The sequence below is a fragment of the Anoplopoma fimbria genome, chromosome 18 (assembly GCF_027596085.1).
Source record: "Anoplopoma fimbria isolate UVic2021 breed Golden Eagle Sablefish chromosome 18, Afim_UVic_2022, whole genome shotgun sequence".
NCBI lineage: Eukaryota > Metazoa > Chordata > Actinopteri > Perciformes > Anoplopomatidae > Anoplopoma > Anoplopoma fimbria.
Window position 1 is genome coordinate 12,362,652 of NC_072466.1, and position 24,078 is coordinate 12,386,729.

Sequence of the window (24,078 nt, forward strand, 5' to 3'; positions counted from 1 at the left end):
CTTTGCAAAGCTTGAAACATGAAACCAATAAAACAAACAAACAGTACAGAGTTGTAGCTGTTTCAGGTATAATGAGCATTTAATTGATCGTCTAGTTCAGTTGAATAAGGTTGTTTTTTTTGGTTTTCAAGGTTTTTACCACATAGGAAAGAGGCAGCATAGTGTTTGTTGCATAATCTGGCATCATTTATATCACCACATCTGAATGCTGTTTTAACATCTGGATAAACCCCCCCCTGTCTCCCCCATCCACATGGCTCTTTGTTCTACAAGTGTCATATCGGCTCCCACTGATGCTGTATTCAATTCAATAGTCTTTTGTTTGCATTGCTTTTTGAGATGAAAGTATAAAAAAAGTAACAGAAGAGGACACTGATGAAGGGTTAGGGTTATGTTGTAGTCATTTAATTCAGAGTTAAAGGTTTTAAGGAGTCTACCTGAATACATGACTACAATGATTAGTGCTCAGACAATTAATTGGCATCTATTTAGATATTTAAAATGTTAAACATTCTCCAGTGCCAGCTTTTTGCTGCTTTTCTTTGTCATATAAAGTTGCACACTGAATATATTTGGGTTATGGACTATCAAGCAAAACAAGACATTTTAAGAGGTCATCCTGGGGTCTGGAAAGTTGCAATGGGATTTTTTTCTTTAAAACCGATTAATCCAATAGTTCAAAAACGAATCAGCAGATTTATTGATAATGAAAATAATCGATAGCTGCAGCCATAAACTGAATTAATTTATTAACTGGTTAGACAAAACAGCAATTTGAATAATCGAGCATTGCGCTTTATGACACTGATGAGCATTTTTTAATTTTCTGACATTTTAAGGTCAAAGGACTGATTCAGTAATTTAGAAAATAATAGGAAAGTTTGTCGATATTGAAAATAATCATTAGTTGCAGCACTAAGCAGTGATCGCAAAAGTGTTTCCATGCTTAAACTGTGTATTTCAGCAGATGTACACGTTACCTTCATGTTGTACCTTTACACATGTTGTAGGTAATCTCTTCATTGTGGAATACTTTCTTCTTCTATCAGGTCTCCATTTAGTTTTGTAACTGTCCTCTCTTAATCTTGGGTTAATCTGTTTAGCTGCTTAGGTTGTCATCTAAACAACAGCTGCTATACATGTTTCATATGACTCTGCTGCACTGTAATGGGGCTGTTTTTGGTTCTGTGGGTCAGACTTTCAACATGTGCAGAGAAAAGCTTTCACAGAGTGAGATGGTTGAAGCCTTTACCTGCTCTAACTTCTTGACCCAACATTCACTGAGCTGACTGCCCTTCAAAATGGAGGCACTCACATGCAGACAAATATAGACTTTCACTTGTTCCTATGTTAGACCAGTGACTGTACTGTGTATTTAAATATTGTTTTGCTGGAGTTTTCACATAAGAAATAAAGAGTATGGCTGCACTAATTACTATTTTCATTACTGAATAATCAGCTGAACAGAAAACAATGAAAAATTTCACAATTGAGAGCCCAATGTGATGTCTTCAAATGTCTTGTTTTGCCTGACCAACAGTCCAAAACCCCCAAAATATTCAATTTACTATAAAGCAAGGGCAAGGAAAGTAGCCAAGTCTTACATTTGAGAACCTGTACCTATCATATGTTTGGTATTTCTTGCTTAAAAATTAATTGAACGATTATGAAAATAGTTGCTGATTATATTCCTGTTGATCGACTAATGGTTGCAGCTCTGTAGTAGATGGGCAAATCATGTTTCTCTCTCATGTTCACCAGCTTTTGTTACATTCAAATTGGACTTTTTTAATTTCCCAGGAATAATAAAAAACTGGTTGCAAGAGAAAAATAAATAAATAAATTGGCTTGAACTTTCTTTCTCTCTCTTCATACCCCCACTGTTCAGTTTCACAACTAACATTTATCTACGCTTTGACTGCTGGCTGCTTCTGGCAGATTCTAACATGAATATGTTGAAACATCACAGCTATTGCTCCAATTTGTTGCTCACTACTCCAAAGCAGAATTGAGAATGAACAGTCTTCTTACCTCTTTGTCTTTTGAAAGTTTTCTTAGACTCCACAAGAAACAAAATCACTGAAAAGCATAATAAGAAAAGTCGCCAGACATCAGAAGGGTAGATGGATGCTGAAGAGACAAGACAGGCAAAAGCAGAGAGAGAGAAGAGAAATGGATTCTCCCGTCCCCTTCACAGTCCCACAGCATTATCTCCACCTCTCTCTCTCTCTCTCTCTCTTTCTTTCGCCTCCCTCCTCCTCCTCCCATGAGCCTCTCTGGCTTGCCTTTACTTGTTGTAGGAGGTTGGGGGCACCATCTCCAACAGGGAGCCATTGGATCACGGCCCCTGATGAAGTGCTTATGTAGCTTTTTACGATTCGCCGTTGCTATAGTGATGCTCCTAAGCCTATTTGTCCACAATAAGCTCCATCAGCTGAAAGGGAGCTGGAGAGCGATGAAGAGGCAGATAAAGAGGACACGGTGGGTTGAGCGGCGAGATGGAAGGAGGGAGATAAATCAAAAGATGTTGTTTGGGGGATAGGGTTAGTGCAGTGTGGGCTCACCGTTTAAGTGACGAGTGGTGCAACATCTGCAAGAGGTCAGCCTGTTCACACAGGTAATGAGTCCCACTGGCCTCGGACAGGCATGCAAGAATTATAGGAGGGAAACTGCTAATTGCAGGAGGAAATGTTTGTGTGTGTGTTGTGTGTGTGTGTGTGTGTGTGTGTGTGTGTGTGTGTGTGTGTGTGTGTGTGTGTGTGTGTGTGTGTGTGTGTGTGTGTGTGTGTGTGTGTGTGTATGTGATGCAGATGATAGAAAAGCAGAGAGGTAAATGTGCAGTTGTTGTGTAGGTGGATATCAATGCTTGTTGGCTTACTCTGTGTGTGGGTGTGAGCAGAAACCTCAGATGGTTTCCTTCTGCATATATTCACAGTAACCTTGAAATCCCAGTCACACCTCCACCAACACAATACCATCATCCGCCTCCTCCTCTTCCTCCTCAGTGTTATACAGCTGAATATAATGCTGGGTGAACTATGAACTCTATCAAGTCAGTGCAGAAACACCAAGATCCAACCGTGTAAACAGAAAACCAGTGTGATTTTAAAGAGCTTCAATTCATTTTTTGAGTTCTTGAATAAAAAACAACAGATGATCTGAAGTCAATTGTGTTTAAACCATCTCAATGTAAGTCATTCAAATAGTTCACAACCAGTCTTTTATAAACATCTCAATAAATATCAATACAACAACAGTAGTAAGCTACATCACAAATAAGTTGTAGGTTTACATGAAATTTAAATATAATAACAAGATACAGTGATAGAATAATAAACAAGTAGGTAAAATAGTTGCACGAATATAAACTGAAAGAATAACTGTAAATAATAATGTTGCACATGGTCAAGACTTAACATCATACACTATCAAAACAATTCAGAGTTTGAAGGGTGTAAATTTACAAAACTATTTCTAATAATGGTGTGTTCCAATCGCTTATAAGTATTTGTGTGATTCTTTCAAATGCTGCACTTAATGCAGCTTTCCAGGGCACTAATAAGCAATGTATAAAGTCATTACTCTATAGGTTACCAGGTTGTCTCATGTGGCTGCTGTATGTCTATCATTTATAATAAAGACTCTTCAGATGGAAAGTTTGACCTTTTATCTGATGAAAAAGGGCTGCAGAGCGTAAAAATAAGCATTATCAACCGTGAAGATATGAGACTTTATTAACCTTTTATAGCATGTAACTAATTTAAAAAAAGGTACTGATTAGTCTACCGTGTACATCTGAATATTATTGTCTTAGCTCACATAAATCAGGGGTCTAGGTTGAGCTTAGGTGGGCTTACTAAATCAGTATCTTTCCTCATCTCAAAGCCAGAGGCCGCCTCTGCACTTCAGTCAGTGGTTACAAACTGTAACTGTACATGCCACATACACAAGAATGCTACAAAGAATCAAACAAAGAAGAGTAGCTCAATCTAAAAAAGGCAGTGCTTGTGTTTTCAGAACCACAGAGTCCTGTTTTTAATCTAAACAAATGAACAAAGGCCTCCGACAGGTAAAGACGGTGTGCTGACCTCACCTTGAAGGTGACAGATGGGATGGTAGGCTCTCCCTGTAATCCAAACACATGACAGTGATAATCCTTTAAAGTGATTCCCTCCCTCCACTCCATGTTTACCTCAAAGTCTCCGGGGTCTGATGTTTGTCTGGGAAGGCTGATTTGTTGTGAATTGCTGGAGAGACACCTGTGTACGACAAGAGGCCGTCACTGTGCAAATGTGTAGCTCCATGGTCACAACATGTGTTTGTGTTTGTATTGAGCCACAATGGATTACCAGACGGGTGGAGATGGTTTCATTGGGGATCATTCAGCGGATGTTCAGTTTGTCGTTAAAAGAAAATCCAATTAAACTCACTCTTACAGGTGTTGCATAACTGCCTGAACATAGCTGAATTAATTGTTTTATGTTATGCCAAAAAAGGTGGCATGTGGAAATCAGAAATCCATTGATCCCCGGGGGAAATTAGTTGCACCCCTTATAGAATAGAAATATATGGAGAAGTAATAAGAAAGGACAAAAATGTGAGTATTATACAACAATGAATCATGGAAATTTGAAATCAAATATATGTTCAGTACATAACAACAGTATAAATAATAATTCTGAAAAAGATGATCTATAATTAAGTGTGTTAGAATGCAAGAATAGAATAAATAAATAAAAATATTAGTTTAAATGTTAAGTATAAATAAATGTACAGAGCATTCAAACCAATCAAAAATGACTGTAATGTAAAGTGAATCTTGAAAGAACAAATTTGACAGATAAGCTTATATTATGAAGATGGAGCCAGCAGCTGGTTAGCTTTGCTTAGCATTGAGAGTGGAAACAGGGGGACACAGTCCTCTGGAAGGTAGATAATTGTTGTTTTTGCACTTTAGTTTTTGTACGGATAAAACAAGAGAGATATAACTTGTTAAGTTGTGAGTTCTAGAGATGCTGGTTGGTCTATGTTGCTACCTTTGGACAGAGCCACGCTAGCTGTTTCCCTCCGTTTGCTGTCTTTATGCTAAGCTAAGCTTCTGGCTGTATATTTAGCAAACAGTCAAATGTGGTATCAATCAGTGGTATCAATCTTCTCATCTAACTCTCAGCAAGAAATCATATACTGTAAGTGTGTTTCTCGAAAAGGCGAACTGTTACTTTAAAGTTCAATTTTAAAGTATGTGGGGAGTTAAATTGATTGTCAGGTATTAATGACACACAGCATGAGGCTCCCTTTGCGATAATAGGAATCACACTTTACTTTAATTATATTGCTTACCAGATATATGATTGTGATTTAATAGATATCATCCTCCTTCCTGATGGGCCAAACACTTTTTAACTGCTAAATAAGGCAACTGAAAGTAAAGTGGTTAAAGTCATATTTCCTTTGTTAGTGAATCCATTATTTCTGTTATCAAAGGTGACTTCATGTAAGAACTGCACCAGATGTCCCTTTTTACTGCAATAGACACATAGACACAGACACTGATCCTGATTTGTTAACCTGTTAATCTCCGAGAGGTGATCAGCACATGTCATATATAGACAGTGAGTCATTGTGACTCAAGGGACAGCACAGGAAGAGCCTGAACAACACATCCAACACTGATGTGACCAACAATCTACGTCATGCTCTTGTAATGCAATTGGCTTTATATCAAAGTATGTGGATAATGCTGAAAACAAATTCTGATACAACTGATCCCCTTCCACTAAGTCATTTCGTTTCAACACATTTAGATTTTTTTAAATTTCAATTAATGATCTTTGTCACTATCTGGTGGTTAAAAAAATGCCAGTGACCCAGCTTTTACTTTGAAACTAGAATAGGATTACCCTTCACTTCAAGGTCACATTCAACAGCCGACCATTCATATATTAATTTATCCTCTTCACTTTCAATCATTTTTTTTATATTTGTTGCAACCTATTACTGCAGTGCTGTACTTTGTGTATTTGTATTTAATAATATTGTAATAATAGTTTATTTAATTTATCTAATTTTGTTCTATCTTAATTAATTATTTTATCATGATTTTAAATGTTATTCTAATGCTTTTCTTCACCTTATGTAAAGCACTTTAAATTTCATCTGTGTTTGAAGGGTGCTATACAAGTAAACTTGCCTCCTCTTGTTAAGTACCTTTACTAAATGCCTTTATAATTATTAGATAAAAAATTAAATCAATTTATGGATGGCATCTATTTTGTATTAGAAACCCCTTTGACATGTTTGATGAAGTTTTAAGTAGTTTGTCAGCACTCCACTAGAGGGAAGCTTCGCACCATTTAAGCTGCAGAGGCTTCATACACGGTGGTAGCATTATTATTTTGTTTTATCTCTTCTGTAACATCTCAGTTTGTTGGGATAATAATCATAGCAGGTGGTGTTGTACAGATTTGAGTGAAGAAAGAAGAAAATAAAGCAACACCTAACTTTTTTGTTTTGATAACTCATGGTTTACTTCACATTCTTGAGATGAAAAACCTGAAATGTTTGATCAAACAAACATGTCACCACACCTCCTGAACAAATAGTAATGTACATACATCAACACATTCCTTAACGGAACTATAACAGCAAGTAAGAGAAGGGAAGGGCCTTCAGAAGATCACCAGGCAGAGATAGTTAGTTAAATAAACATGTGAATAAAGTGTGGGGTGAATTAAGAAATACTTTCTTAAAGCTTGTTGTGCAGCACATTGAAAGACAATCAGGACTTGTGGCTCCTCAAATGAAGAAACAAGCAGTTAAGTGTCGTCAACAGACACAGACTCACTGAATGTGAGCTTTGTCTGATTGCCCCGCTGCCTAACATTGAGCCCCCATGCACATCTCTCTGCCTTTGTGCACTCCTCACTGAAGTGAATAACAATCACATGATGATCCGAGCACAAAACACACTGACATTAAAGGTCCATTCCAAAAAGAAACATCCAAGTGTGGAAGATATTCTCTCCCTTTTGATATCAATACTTAATTAAGAGTGTGTATGATCTATCTCACAATAAAATGTATTTATGTGATTATCTTTGAATTCATCATTTTGATCTGAAGATATCATTTCACATATATTTGTGTCATGGCGCATTATCTTTTTAAGCTAAATTCCATGATTGTTATCAAACAAATAATTGGAATTAACTTCATTGAATCCAGTGTTGGAAAGTAACTAAGTACCAGGTGTATACTTTCAAGACGGATTCCAGTATAATTCACTCAATATATCTAAAGGAAAATTTTGACATTTTAGGAAATACACTAAGTTCTCTTTCTTGTCAAAGGTTTGATTAGAAGAAGTGAATAAAAGTACTTCCCAAAATGTTGAACAATTCCTTTCATTTTTACTTCTCAGTGAATTTCACCTCAGTGTTTTTTAAATCCTGACTACGGCATTGATAAGTACATTTACTCAAGTAGTGCACTTCAGTACACTTGAGAGGTACTTTTTCTCCGACTGCTATGAGTAGTACTTGCTTAACAGGAGTTAAGCTCCAAGTTTTCCTCCAAATAATGTCATCAGTTACTGAAAAACACAACATTAAAAAGCTGCTTAGATGTTAATGTATGAATTTAAAAAATATGTATATCAAATCAAGTCTCAAATGATCAATTCTGCACAGTGACCTCTCTTGATATTTTAAGCATATTTGGCTTATAATACTTATGTACTTTTGGATGCAGGACTTTCACTTGTAATGGAGTATCTTTACACTGTGTGCTCACTACTTTCACTTAAGTGAAGGATCTGAGTACTTCTTGGAACCTGTTGTCACCTGATGTGTGGAGAAATTAGACAGTGTGAGCAGTGGGATAAGGAGGGATTTCCTGGAAACAGAGGGGAAGAAAAGTAAACAGAAGTATTATGAAATAAACAAATACAGACACCTGTGAGTGTAAATAGCTTAGTATACCAATATATAAAGATGCTGCCGTTGTGGCATTTCACTCACTGTTCAGTAAATTACTTATGGTCTTACAAGCTTAAAAAAACATTTATTCTTATTTCATGCGCTTCTTCCTTATCTGTCTCAGTAAACAGTCACGAAGAATTTCCCTTTGCTCAAAGTTCATTATGTAATCTCAAAGCCATGAAATGACTTACATGATCTATAACATCTGACTAGACCTGAAATCGCCTCGCGTTCTTCTGCTGTGTCTAAAGGGAGGGAAGTTCAGGGCAGATCACATGAGTGCATTGAAAAAAAAAGAACTCAGATTTGCTGACATCCCCGTTTTTCACTGGCTTTTGTCCAGCATCCCATTTCACTAGAAAAGCCTCTGTGGACTGCGTACTAAGGTCAGTGACTCTGTACTGGGAGCTGAAAACTCTCATAGCTCATAATGATCTGAGCTGTTGGATAAGCCGGCATAAAGAAAAATTAAGCTCAGCAACACCTCGTAATGACCTGAAGGTTTAACTTTTACAGGTTACAAGTAATTGATCCTGTTTAATACTATTCATTAAAGACCTATGAGCTGTTTTCCTACTTAATGTCCCTGCATATAATTACAAATTTAAAGGAATATTAAGACATTTTAAGACAAATGGTTATGCTGCTTTTACAACATGTGGAATGGTAGAGATTGGAAAGAATGCTATGTTTAAGACTTGCAAGTTAATTGTGTAAGGGTAGAAAAATCATTACAGCCATTTAAAAACTTTCACTCATGTAGTATAATCCAAGTCTCATTTATCTAGATGAATGATCACTACTTCCTAAACACATGCATCTTCCTTAAAACCTTGCAATTTAAAACATTTCAGACTCGCACTGACGAGAAGGGAAACTGTTTGTGGAAGTGTTTTTTTCTGCCTTATGCAACAAAATCTTGAAAAAAAGAAGAAATTATCTGGGGGTTTTCTTTACACATTCTATAAAACTTATCGTAGTTTCCCCTGCAGTGCAGATCAGCATGCCAGCTTTCAGTCAGCCTGTGAGTTTGGCACAGACACCCCAAGGCCTTATTCTCTGCCTGTTACATGGCCATATTGCAGGCCAGATGGCTGGAAATGTAATGAAATTAATGAATAAATTCCTCTTTGCAAACTGGAGTTCAATGAATCACCACCTTAACGTGGTGAAGGGGTTTGTGTGCCCCAGTGACCCTGGGAGCTGTGTTGTTGGGGGCAATAGCTCCTGGGTGGGTCTCCCAAGGCAAGGTAGTCGCAGGGAAGGGGCCAGACCACCAGCGATTCACTGATGTGACTGAAACGCCAGAAAAGAGTTGTAGCAGCTGCCGATGGAAGAGGGAAACCGAGGCTTCCTTCTGTACCCAGACCTGGAGTCTTCTGAAACAGTACCGATTAACCAGAAGGGCTGCAACTGCAGCTTTTGACAAATCAAAAACCCAGGTGTGGAAGTAGTTCAGGGAGACTATGGAGAAGGACTTTCACTAAGCAGACTTGGGTGCCCAAATAATCGGGGTATCACACTGCTTAGCCTCCGCAGGGAAGTTTATCTATGACCGATTGGAAAATGTTTAATTATGTCCTGGTCGTGGAACAGTGGACCACCTCTTTGGACCACCTTGCAGGGCTGTTAAAATTACAGTAATTTTGGCTGATTGATTTTGTATGTATTGACACATTGCAAGATAAAAAATTGCAGAATTTGTGACTTTACAAGGAAATTACCTAACTTTAAGCTCCAACAATTTTACTGTTATCACAGACGTTTTGTTTAAGGCATTCTTCTAAGAAAAGACAAAGTGTGGTCTTAAAAAAAAAATGTTTAGTTATCCCCTTCAAAAATGGGTTAGCATGATAAAAAAAATAGCATTTTTACACTATTGACCTGACATTGGCCCAATTCTATATGAGGGAGTCGTTTCACTAATGATTATTTTCTTTACAAATGTCAAATGTTTGGTATATACCATGTAAGAATATAATGAAAAACTGCTATCACGCTATCCCAGAGCCAAAGTTGACAAATTGATTTCTCTAAACCAAAATATTGGTTGGCTCTGGTGCCTCCTATTTATTTTGGCAGCGGTTACAGCCTTGAGTCCTCTTGGGTGTGATGCAACAAGCTATGACACCTGGATTTGGGGATTTTCTGCCAGTGTACTCTGCAGATCCTATCACGCTCTGTCAGGTTAAAAGGGGACCTTCAGTAGACAGTTATTTTCAGGTCTCAAAGATGTTCGATTTAGTTCAAGTCTGGGCTCTGGATGTACACTCAAGGACATTCACAGAGTTGTCCCTAAGCCACTCCTGCGGTGTCTTGGTTCTTTGCTTAGAGGGTCATAGGCCTCATTCACCAACCGTTCTTAAGAGTAAATTTCTTATATCTGAAATTCACCAATGTTCTCTTATTTGGGATTTGTATAGAATATACGGACACAGAGCTCACTTATCAACCTTTTTAGTGCTGACATGTTTGTGTGAAATAGTTGGTTACTGCGTTTTCTTAAATTTTACTGTTGTATAATATAGGATTCAAATTACAATCACATTTTCATCATTTATAAAAAAAATATATTAATTGTCGCTGCCACTAAAAAGCACCCTTACTGTATAATGCTGCCACCACCAGGCCCACTGTTGGGAAAGCATTGCAGCGGTTATGAACAGTGCATGGTTTCCTCCAGATGTAGCGCTTAGAATGGAGGTCAAACAGTTCAATTTACAGACCAGAGAATCTAGTTTCTCACAGTCGAGAACTTTAGGTGCTCTTTTTGCAAATTACAAGCAGTCTTTCATAAGTCTTATGGAGGTCACTGTTCTCTTGAGAAGCTTCAATACAGCAGTACATTTTGTTGTCTCCCTCTGATCTGTGCCTGCAGGCAGTTCCTTTGACCGCACAGCTTGTTCTTTGTGCTTTGTTGGGGCTTTTCAGTTGTGAGATCTTTTATAGACTGGTTTCTAAATCATCTCCAATCAACTTATTTTACCACAGGTGGACTCCAATCAAGGTGTTGCAACACGAAGATGATCAAAAGAAATGGGAGGCACCTGTGCTTAATTTCAAGCGTCAATGCAGAGAGTCTGGATACTTCTATCATTGCGATATTTCAGGTTTTTTTCTGTTGCATGAATTTGCAAAAAAATCTAAAAATCCTTTTTTCACTTTGTCATGATTTTGGTTTTGTGTCATGATTGATTGATATATTCATTTAAATCTTACATTTTACAGTACAATAAAACAAAATATTAAGTGTTCTGAATGCACTGTAAATGTAAGAAAACTGGTGAACCTTTTGCTTTGCACGTCACTTACAAAAAGCAGTTTTGTTTCAAGTTTCAGTAATAACTGTGTGTTTTGGTGCATCTCTGTTTTAAAGCTAGATTTACATCATTGTCATGGAAACAAAACACTCCCACCATCATTCAGAAAATTGTCCACCAAAATTGAATAACTGTTTATCTAAAGCTCAAAAAGACTTTGACATAAAAAATGTTGTTTCGATTTTATGATTTAGAGTTTTAATAAGCTGACCATTAATTTTTACACCATGTAGTCAAACCACCAGAACGACTGAATGAAAGCAGAAGAGACCAAGAATACATTCATTCATTTCAGCCTTAAAGGTGCACTGTGGAGTGTTCTTGTAAATACGTTTCTAACCAAACCTTGGCACAATGCTACATTTCTTTTTCTCAAATTTCTATCTTTCCGAGCAATGGACTTCTTGTTCATCTTGGCTTAAATGCTAAGATTGAAAGTTAATTCTTGATCTTGGAACAAGATCAAAAGGTGGTTTCAAACAGAGACCGGCAGCTGCTGCTTCCATTGTTTTCAATGTAAACACAGCGGCAGATCTGAGATATACACCTCTGCATCAGTAGAAAAAAGACAATCCAATGAAGAGAAACGGTACTGAAGCATCATCAGCAGAACTATAAACAATGTTTATGATGCTAGTTTGCAGAACTTGCCATTAATCATGTCATATTACTAACCATTTACTCAATTTCAAGCAACAACCTGCTTTTTTAGCTGCATGATGAATTTACAATAGTTGGATATCAGCAGCCTGTGATGTAGCTACATGGTAGCTTTGGCTGAGGCTTCGCTATGTCAGGATCGACTTTTCAGGCATTGAGCTGAATGCTTATGTCAGCATGCTAACCTGATGTCAATGACGATGTTATGACATGCTGACGTTTGGCAGGTATACCACGTTCACTATCTTAATTGAGTGCATTAGCATGCGACCATTTGCTAATTAGCACTAAATACAAAGTATGGCTGACGCTAATGGGAATATCATTAGTTTTGCAGGTATTCAGTGAGAAAAGTACAAAATATAATTTTGACCTGATGATGGCGCTAGATTAAAGGTTGTAGGGTTGCCAAAATTATTACGATTCATCCTGATGGCCACACCAAAACTCATAGCAAACCTATCAATAGGTTTTTTATTGAGACATTTAACTAAAAACTAGAAACGTCAATCAGGTGGTGGTGCTAGAGGAAAAGTCAGAGGATCACGAAAGTCACTAGATCTCTTTTTCTTGGGAGCACGAATGTCTTGCTATGTCCATTATTGGAACCGCTTATCCTATTCCGGGTCGCGGGGCTGGAGCTGGGGGCCTGCGAAGGCAGGGTACATGGATTTCTTAATGGATTGCAAATTTGTATGGTGTCCAATTAATAGTTTTTGAGGTATATTCAGAGGACAGAGAGACATTTATATTTACAGATGTGTGTGTATATCTGTGTTTGTGTGAGTGAGATGGGAGCATATCAAAGCTGAACAAGTCAGTAATGTGCTTCACCATGAGCTTCTTCTCAGCAGTGAGTCTGCTGTTTTCACATAACTCCTCTTGTTATTACGCACATCCTTGTGATAATGTTTGTGTGTTTGGGGTGTGTTTTCGGATGTGTGTTGGGGTGGGAAGGGATGAGGTATGTCGAACAGCAGCAGTTGTTTGTTTCCAAAGATAAATGTGAACCATAAAAATCTGTGCGCTGGAGGAGGAGGACATCAGGAGCGAGGAGGAGCTGCAAACACATTGTGTAACAGCCAGAAATAACTGCATTATGTGCAACAAAATGCATCACATCGGAGTAATCACTGATTAGGTCTGACAGCAAAACTACTTGGTTAGGTTTAGGAAAAGATCATGGTTGTGGTTGTTAAAATAAGTATGTTTATTACATTACTTAAGTTACGTACGTAAATTAAGCAGGATGAGAGTGAAGCGCATTATGCTTCCGTCACTTAAGTACAAGTAAGTCAAGATGAGTTATGGTTTAACACGGGGATAAACAGCAGTCTCCAGGGTGAAGGTTCTGAGAGCGCCATCTGGTGGTCCGCAGAGATACTGGTAAAAGGCTAGTTCTTCTCAAATATAATTGTGTTCAATACACCAAAAACATCAAAATAAAATGAATGAGTTACCTTTGAATATCACAACCGCAATGACGACACAACATCAGGTCAATAGGTCATCAGAAAAATAAGATAAGATAATCCTTTATTAGTCCCGCAGCGGGGAAATTTACATGTGATTTGACTGTTAACATTCACAAGGCTGACAACCGTCTAAAAACGTTAAAACCTGTGAAGCTTTAAAAGCAGAGTAAAGACCATCAACACTTCTATGCTATGCTAGTTATTGAAGGTATACTGAATGCATACATATGCTACATCTTCTGTCTCGTTTGTCAAGTTATGGGGTGGTTCACTTTAACACTGCTATCTGTAGGATTTAGCTTCTATCTTGATCATTTTAACCTGTTTTCACAGATGAATCAGTTTGACAACCTGGATATATCCATAAACCCTTCTTTATGCTTCTCTCTGAAACCGCTTTTTTGTTTTTCCAAATATGTGGTATCGTTTATGCAGGGAGTTCAGTTAGTGACAGTTTGGTTAATCTAGCTCTGACAGCTTGAAGGAGTAGTAACAGAAAACGTGGCTTATTGAAGGGACAATTCACGGTGCTATCAGCGGCCACAATCCATTCTTTGTGAATTTGCCCCTTTGAGTGCTCAAGTAACTGATAACGACTGTTAAAAGATGCCATTTATCTTTACTGTATGTAGATTGCATTATCTTAGAAGGGGAGAGAGTGAGCGTCGTTGGTGTTGATCTTCTCTCTTCCTGGAGTTGTTAGCACTCTTTCTGTCACTGGGATGAACTGATTATTGCTGGTTGAACTCTCTCACTCCATGATCAAAGTCTGACCGGTTGACGAATGACGGTACAGTACATCCAATCAGTGAAACATTAACCCAAAGTCTTTCCCCCCCAACACCTTCATGCATTCAATGGTCTGAGGAAAACACCATGTTTGAGGTGTTACTTGGTTTTTATCATACAGAGAGGAAACAAAGACATGACACAGTTGTTAAACACACTGAATGACTCAAGTGTGGTTTGGTGGGTGAACTCAAGGCACTACTGCCATCATTAGGTTAGTAATCCTATTATACTTTATATTCTTTAGCTGAATGTTCCTAACGGGGGTAACCTCCTATTTCTAATCAACTACATAAAGATCATTCTTCTCTATGCTCCAAATTATATTTATGATTTATCTTAGATGCTTACCTACTGTTCATATTAATATTTTACATTTAACATAGCATGGGATCATAAAGTGTAGGCGTTATCAGCCGCAGAGTTGTAGCCAGGTTTCTAGGATTACTGAGGTCATGAGTTCATGAAGTCCCCCTTCAAGGTAACAAAATATGCATACCAGCACCTCTAAAGCTGTCTCATTAAGACCCCAAATTGTCGTTTTTTACTCTCCGGTTTGTACGGACTAAACAAATATGATATAAAATGTGAATTATTGAGCTTTAAAAGTTCTGAAAGGTGGATTTCTTCCATTGCGGTTTTTCTATCTTAGTTACATAAAGGATTTGAGGACTCCTTCCACCGCTGATCATCATCATCGTCATCGTCATCATCACAACCAGAGAGCTGGTTAACATTCCAGCCCTCCTAATCTCTCTCAGGGATGGACAAGTCTTTTGTGGGTACAAACCTGCCATGTGGTCAGATTAAAGCTTTCAGAGAGGAGTGTGGGAGAGGGCGATCGTGCAGCAAAGTCTAGGGAAATTCTCGTTTTTTCATTCTACGAGCAAGAAGTTTTGGATTTCCCTATTTTAAACTGAGTACCCGTATGAAAAGGAGTCAGAAGTGAGTGACTGAGGGACCAACATTATAAAGAAAAGAGCCACACTGCTCACATTGCGATGACCAAAATGAAGAAGTAATGAAACAAATAAAAAGGAACAAACAGCATGGTACAGTTTCAGCCCAGTTGCTATAGAGTATCAAGAATGCCCACTTTGAATATAGGAATGTGGGAATGTGCAGAAAAAGGAAGTGAATCAAGCTGACATTAAGCTTAAGATGATATAAAAGTTAACGGTTCATCTTTACAGCCTAGAAACTGACTGACGCACCCAAAACTGGGTTCTTCTACAGCATTTATTCTATATAAACTGGTTAAAAGGTCAAAGTTTTGCTTTTTGGCCCAAATGTCAGTGTTTCAGTTCACTATATCTGTATTTGTTCCATTGAAAGAAAACATGAGACCAGACAGAGTTTGGTTAGACCACAGAGCTCACTGTCACTGTGAATCTGGCAAAATATAACAAGCAAAATCCAAACAAAATCATATTCCAGCAGCCTGTTGTTTATAAATGGGACTATATGACACAGTGGGCTATTTCTCTCTTAAACAAAACTCAGAGGTCACTGACTGCAAGTACAACAACTCAGTTTTATTCCATTTTTATCTTAACAATCTAGGACTCATTCATTCTCTGCTCAGGTAGACATTTCTCTTACTTGTAGATTTACATAGCATATAGTTGTTTAATGCTCTAATTATTGTATAGAGAACCTTTATTCTGAAAATGGGGCTAAATTCTATTGAGACTAAAGTGACAAAACATCACTGCATTGTGAAAAACTTACGTACTGTTTCTCCAAAAACTTTTTTTTAATGGTTTATTTTTTTTAAGATGTAGGACAAATTTTAACCCATAAAGCAAACCTCTTTCTATCGTACAAAAATTGAGAATGAGAGAAAAGGATCGATACGACTTGTGTCTGTATGGTAAGTGTGAAGCTAGGGCCAGTTAGCTTAGCTTAGCATAAAGACTGAAAACAGGGGGAAACAGCTAGCATGGCTCTATCCAAAGGTAACAAAACTTCTAACAACTCTTAAGCTCAATAAATATTATGTTGTATCTCACGACCCTTTAGGTTTTTCAAAGACCACCATATGAGTATTTTCCAGAAAAATGTTTGCTTAATTTGGTAACTACATTAAATTGGTGACACATGAAAGGGAACATGCAGGAGATAAGCCTCATCAGGATGCCTCTTTTTGGGGTTTTGTGTGTACAAATGCAGTGTTGGCAAAGGTGAATCCATTTAAAAACAGTGACCTCTCACCCTCAAGTCCAGTGTTCACCCCCGCCCCTGTTCTCTCCCCCCTTAAACTCAGCCTCATGTCCTGCTCACGACATTTGAAAATCCCAGGGACAAAGCCAGAGAGACAGATGGCCTGATGTGACCACAAACACACGCACACACAAACACACAGTAGGGTCAGACCAGTACATCAGCTTGGTTCAGGACCTAAAATATCCACCATTAGTCATGTGGTCTTTTACTGTAATGGAGTTTCCTGCCATCTGCAAACTGACACTTGTCAACATTTTACTGATACATTCCAATTCAACAATTTTGCAACTTGAAAAATATGTTATTAAATTACTTAACCGTTATGTCAAGAAAAAACATAACTGGAATGGCATTATGTTTCCTTCAAAACACATCCACTGTTACAAATTAGGTGAAATATAATTTTTAGGAGGCGTGGGGTCAACAAAACAGACTGGGTTCAGCAGTGGATGCATACAGACCAACTCGACTGTCTGCATACAATAGGGTGCAGAAAAGGTGCAAAGAACACATGACGTCAGCAAAAGAGCACAAAAAGAGAGCTGCCCCATGCACGAACCTCTTTCTGTCCACATGAAAAAGCCCGGCAGCAGTGAGGAATGCTGGGTAGAGCCCCGTGCTTGTTGTCTTTGGAATGCCCCGGGGCCTCTTACATAAGTCCCATCAGGCTGCTCCGTAAGCCACACATTCACATTGAGCAGCCACTGAAACTCCAACACATATTCAAACCAGTAACCGCTTCTTTTACACATCAGAGCAGAGTTGTGAGATGCTGTAATTATGGACTAGATGTAATTGCAGCATGACACTCCACAACTCACCCTATAGATTAACTTGTGACCATTATTACTGTTTAGATTTAGTCTGAGGTTCTGTAGCTGGACAGAAGACATGAGCCACTCACTTCCTGTTGGCCTTAAGGATCAACATGTGTGTAGCTTTACATACAATAGGTTTGTTCATGTGGTTTTTAGAGACGGTTAGGGTTAAACTCTGGCCCTGTTGATGATATCAGTTATTAAAACACAGTAAAAAAAGAAAACTGTTATTTATTCTATAGGCTATGGTCTCTTATTGTCATTATATTAACTTTCTTAACCTCAATCAATTTGTTGTATTAACGTTCTAACCTGAAAGTAAAAACACTTTATTTTATTTACTCAAGTAGCCCGATGTAAGTCAAATACTTACTTGTTTCAAGACACAGGTACTTATTTGAATATTTTAAAAACCAGTTGGTTTGAATGAATAACAGGTTACAATAGTGTTACTACCCTGAAAATGAGGCTTTTAGAACTCCTTTATTGAAAGAAATGTATTTTTAAAGATCAATGTTTTTTGTAGATTAAACAGTGCAAGGTTTTTTAGATTATAACAAAAGTACAACACAAATACAGCTCACACATTAATGCAAAAGTGATATAATATATATAGCACTAAAAAAGTGACTATTACTTTGTCTCTTACTTAAGTGAGGTTTCTAATACAGGACTTTTACATTGAAGAATTATTACTTTTACTGGCATTAGGGATCTGAACAAATTCTACCTTTACAGTATGTTGGGATTCCTCCTGTTTGTGTATTCAGTGAGTTCTCATAGTTGTGTGCTCACAAGATGTGTTTTACAAAGCAATGTACACTGCAGCAAAGTAAAACATGCGTATTTATTTCAGTTGGACTTTTACAAGAAACTGGAATGTTGGCGTAGTGTAATAAATGATGCCGGCCTGTGCACAATCCCTGCTTCTTTAAACCTAAACCTCCTCTTTAATCTCCTTTCTTTGGCTAAAGTAGTATTAAATAGGCAAAAGTCAACTACAGTCAAGTTTGGTTCAGTAAAAAGTCATTAAAGATGTTAAAGCAAAATCAAGTTACACCAGTTTTCACTTTTAGTGATTGATATCAAAATATTACTCTTAACATATAAGGCATCACATGGTGTTATCATGTGTTAAGACTCTTATTTAAAGCCCTGGTTCTTGACAATAAAGAACTGCATAGTTGGAGTATTTATTCAATGTAATAAATGAACGCCAAATAAACGTAAAGTATCACAACATGAAACTATATCAAATAGCCTACAGCCATGAACAGATTATGAGACAACAGGCCCCTGGATACAGACCACATTTTGAATATATCTTTTGCCTCTTTGTGGTCATTTCTTACTGAAAAGATTAGAGAAAGTAAAAAATAAGGCAAAAGACAAATTTGGGTTCATCAACTGTACCAAACAGACATTTTTTTTTATTTCACAATGACACATTGGACAGGTACTGTAGATATATAGTATATCAAAAACACATCAGTTGACATGTCATATCTAAAATTAAAAAATACTTGTTTTCAATTTGCACATAGAGCTCAAGTCTTAAAAACAACAGAATAAAAGTGACCAAACATGTAAGAATGCGTCATAATACATTTCTATATTGCATACACATTTACTCAGGAGTGGAAATCTGAACAACATCGATGGACCACCTAAAAATGATATCTGTGGTGATGAGGGAATACTCATCAGTTTCAAAAGGCCACCATACGGACTTCAATTCAGCAAAAACAGCCTGCTCAGCCGTCCAAAGCAGAACACAGAAAAGCTTTCAGATGAGTAATTCCCTACACAGTTTATGAGTTATGTTGGAGGATACCAGTAGGTACTGGTAAGCAGCAACTGGAGCTCTTAGTGGAGCTCCTGAAAAGTCGAACACCAGGTCTCAGTTTGGTCATGCAAACCTAGAAGAACGTCCTAGAAATATAAAAAAAACTCCCTCAGCATGGATTGTGACATGGTGCCGAACACATTCATGAGGATTTGAAATGAAAATCAACAGCTATTACCAGAAAGCTTTCCAGTACAGATTCATACAGAGAATAGTTTCATAATAGCATACAGTGCTCATTTCTTCACCACACACCCAACCTTCAGGCTTGTGACTGGTGACTGTGCCAATACAAGAGGTTCAGTTACACTATGTCACCTACTTGGTGCTATACCGGCAGCAGGTTTTTTTGTATTGTAAAAGGCAAGGTGAGAGAGGTGTTGATTCAGCTTCTGTATCCAGCCAATGACTGCAAGTAAAACTGAGTCAAGGGCAGAGAAAAGTCTTGAGAAACAAAAATCATTGTAAAAATGTCACATTTGAAAAAACTGACTACAGCATAGATGGTCTGTCCAAAAAATTGAGACAGAAAAATTGCAAAAATGTTGCCATCATCCAAACTAAATATAACAAACAGCATTGAAAGAGAGACCTATAACCTTTCTAATAACTTAAAATACTTAAATTATTATACAATACTCTTCCATTTTGGGGCCAGAGGGTAAGAAAATAGATCTGCTGAAAGCCTATACGCTAAAAACAAAGATAAACTCTTTGCCAACAGGCCCAAAGGCTAAACAACATAACCGAGTGAATTGTGCTCCGATTTGCATGTGTTGCGTGTCATTTGAGAGGAGAGGATGTCTTTTAGATCCCTTCAGTCTTGCAGTGAGAAGCTTTGGCACAGGAAACACCATGGGACGAGATGACGCATCACAACACAGCGCTAAAGAGGAACACTCATGCAGGCCTCGCTCCAGTCCTGGAGGAAATAAGGTATGTGAACCCCCAACATGCATCGCCACCATACTGCCAGGGCAACAACAAGAGAGGGGCCGAGTGACAGAGGAGAGTCTGGGAGAGAGAGAATGAAAATAGGTGTACAGAAAGGAAAGATGACAAGAATGACTCAAATGCAGGGACACAGGGGGGTCTTCGGGGGTATTTTTCAGTCATAACAGAGGGGGGGGAATGAAAGCTATGGAAAATAATTTCTTGTTAGGGCCACGACAGAGCCACAGGTCAAAAAGATAACAGCGTCCATGACAATGATTTCAGTCCAGTGTGGTGGTTTTCCAGCTTCTCCTCTGTTACTCTCCATCCCCTCCATCTCACAGAGACGACTCTACCTCTCTGGCGACAGTGATCTCAGCCTCTGTACGAGGGTTCACCTGAACGCCTGCAGCTTGCTCCGGGGTCTCAATGATCACCTCCAGGGCTGAAGCAGCGGCGGCGGCGGCAGCCTGGCAGTCACCGCTGGCTTTCTTATCAGAGCCTGTGTTCGGTTTGTCTGCAGAGCCGCAGCACAGCTTGGGAGCACACTGAGTCCGACAGGAGAGTTCACAGAGGGAGTCTCGAGACTCTGAGTTGAACGTGACAAACTCGGGCTGGATGGTGGTGGCATGGATGCCCTCGTCGTGGAAGAAGTCCTTGATGCGCTTTGCCACCTCCATGTAAGATGTGGGGTCGTGGCACTTGATGTGGGCCGTTGCGATGATGCGACTGCCGGCCAGCTGCCAGATGTGCAGCTCGTGGATGGCCAGGACGCCCTCCAGACCTAGCAGACGCTCGTTGAGTCGGTGCATGTTGATCTGCTTAGGCACGGTCTGCAGCAGGATGAGGGCGGACTCTTTGAGCAGCGGGTAGGTAGTATACAGCAGGATGCACACCATGATGATGCAGAGTGTGGGATCCAGGTAGAGAACCCAGCAAGGGCCGGCAAACTTCACGGCCGACATAGTTGGACCTTCCAGCAGGTCGACCAGCGTGTGATTGACATGCTGGTGGTCGGTGCTGTGGCTGTTGATGCACGGGTTCACACATGTTTCACCTTCTATGCAGGGCTGCCACACAAAGGTAAATATTAAAGAGTTGACCACCACGATCACAGAGCCAAGGGCGTCACCCAACACATGCAGGAAAACCCCACGCATGTTGAGCTGCGACGCAGCGTCGTGTTCCATCTCCTCAAAGTGGGGGTTGCCATTCATCTGCACATCTGTGTTGTCTTTACAGCTGATTTCTGAAGATAAAAACAGAGGTTAGGTTAGTTTACCAGAACTTGAAGTGAACTTTTAATAATCAACTGCACTTCAACACTGATTTACTACTACAGCATTCAATACAACAAGGCAATACAGAAACAACAAATTGGGAAATTTCTGGAAAAAATACAAGCTCATTGTAGTTCCAAAAACAAATTTGCAAGTTAGTTACAAGATGCCAATAAGATCAGTGGAAGTCAGTTGTTTATTTGCCGAGTTACATTACTTGGGGTCAAAGCACAAGCCCATTTGAAACAAAAAAGCCAAACTCAGCCCGCGGTGTTATCAGGTGACACGTGTTGGAGCTGCTTCATCAAAAAGTCAAGAGGATGACGACTAAGGGCGATTTACTAAGACACTCAGTCCATTGAGATGACATAGTGGTGATATTTTTCTTGCCAACAATGCTCTAGCTTTGACCTTGGTAGACAATGAGTGACTGAGTCATTACTTTAACCGGTCAGGCTACAAACAAGACAACCATACCAGAAAGACATGCTGGAATATATGAAAGAAAGACTTGTGGGATCCTAAACGCTGGGAAACACTCTGCAGTTATTCACATCAAGCAGATTCAATTAGTAATTGCAGGCAGTGTGGTAGCGTTCACGGCTCTGAGGGAATAGCACCTGAGCAATGGCTGCCCTCTTCCTTCTCGGGACGCCACCGGGTCATTCATCAGCGGTTAATGGTGGGGCTGGGGCTGTCGACTCCACCGGTTACACTGATGTATGACCAAGTAACAGCCATCAGTGCAATGGGAGGGGGGAATACTCTCCACTTAGTGAAACCGGCAGGGCCTAACAGTGTGGGGGGAGAAACGGTTTTCTGTATGTGTTTAACCCTTCTGTGGACAAGGACCAGCTTTTTGAGGTTGGTCGGGTGCTTTGTAGGTTCAGTTTATAACTATTGTGTGAATCAAAAAGTACATTTTCTCAGAAATTGTGAGCAGTAAGAATTCTTCACGAGAGCTTAAGGAATTTTGATTGACGAGACACTTAACTTTTAAAGTTTTAACTTGTTAAAAACAGGATGTTACTTGGCCGAGTCTGATAGAAGCTTCTATATATCTTTAATTATGAGCCATCTGATAGTGGACATTGTTTCAAAGCCTGAAAGCCGAGGCCGTCAGTGGAGGTGGCCACGTTTCCAAGGATAGAATAACCCACAAATAAATATCTGATAACAAACAGGTTTGTCTAAATGCCACCACCATAGGAGAAACAACTAGGATTAGTCACTCAGACAGGGTGTCCTCATGACACACTGAAGAAATATATATACTGTTATGCAACCAGGACTGCTCACAATGGAGACAAAGTCTGGAACATGCAGCTTCGATGTGGGACACAATAATATACTGACATGCACTGTACACTTTAACATTAAATAGCATAATGTAACATAGGGAAGATAAATAATCCTCTTAACACACAATGGATACAGTTACATACCATTTCTCGGTCTCCCATCTCCCGGGCTGTTGTGATTCCCCACCAAGTTGTTGGTCTCCTCTCCTGAAGATCCATTGCCGGCCTTCTGGGATTTGCCGGTTTTCCCCCTTTTGTTCTTGTTCCCGTGAGAGTGACCACCGTGGGAGTGCCCGTGGCCTCCGCCCGCGTGCCCGTGGAACAAGCAGAGCCCGAGCAGGTTGACCAGGAGCCCCGCGGCGCCGACCCCGGCCACCACCAGCGGGCTGTCGATCTCCTGGGGCTCGGTGAAGCGCTCCACCGCCTCCAGGACGATGGTGAAGCACAGCGCCGTGAGGAAGACGGCGTTGACGAGAGCACCCATCACCTCCGCGCGGATCCACCCGAAGGTGTTCTTGTTGGTCGCGTGGGTTTTCTCTGCGAACCGCACCGCGACCAAAGCCACGACCAGCGCGATGACGTCCGACAACATGTGGAAGGAGTCCGACAGCATCGACAGGGAAGAGGTCATCCGACTGACCACCACCTCCACGATGAAAAACCCAAAAGTCAATGAGAGCATGCACAGCAGCCGCACGCGATTTGGCTCGCAAGCCATTTTCCTTTGCTCTCGAGTCAAGTGTCGAGTTAACGTTAAATCACGTTTTAGTGAGTCTCCTAACGAGCTCACTGGGGCATCAGCTATCGGTAGCTAGCTCTCCGTGTTAACACGAGCTAACGTGAAGCTAGCGGAGACAATACGGTCGATGCTAACAGCGTCTCTACACACCTCTGTTATCCGGCGACGGCAGCATCACGCGGCTATATCTGAAGACGAACAAATGTCAAATATATCCGGAAGATTAATCTAGTTTACCGTATACATAAACCGTGGTCGACACCAGCTTATTCCAGATACGTTTGCCGACGAGCTCTGGTTTGCAGACGGCTGAAACTTTGCACCCGAGCCGGTAAACTTTCCACACGGAACACGGCACCGTAATGACACGCCCCCGGAGGATTCTCATTGGTGGAGAGGACACGAGAATGAATCTGATTGGTGCAACTGTGCGGCTCTCCCAAGTAGGCGGAGCTAAAAAGGCAGACAACGGTGGTTGCTAAGCACGCTAACCGCGCCTGTATTCTCGCGATGACTGACGTATGTGTAAATCTATTAAGTATTGATATCTCGTTTAGAAAACCTCATTATTAATTAACAGACAAATGTAAAAAAATAAAAATAAAGGGGACAAGCGCATGCCCGTTTGTCGTATTTACATTTTTTTAATTGATGAGTTTAGTGTGATTCTCATCACTGAACATGATGCAATCAAAAACAAAGTTTGAATATG

The 24,078-nt window shown here is 39.6% G+C and overlaps 1 protein-coding gene across 1 annotated transcript; it reads right to left on the minus strand.

Annotated features, from left to right (window-relative positions):
* Nucleotides 1-18,107: 18,107 nt before the first annotated feature.
* On the minus strand, nt 18,108-23,705 carry slc30a1a (solute carrier family 30 member 1a). The gene is made up of 2 exons (XM_054618279.1): nt 22,772-23,705; nt 18,108-21,295 (listed from the first exon to the last, which is right to left on the minus strand). Exons 1-2 carry the CDS (start codon nt 23,343-23,345, stop codon nt 20,385-20,387), a joined length of 1,485 nt encoding a protein of 494 aa, XP_054474254.1. The 5' UTR covers nt 23,346-23,705; the 3' UTR covers nt 18,108-20,384.
* Between the last annotated feature and the right edge of the window lie 373 nt (nt 23,706-24,078).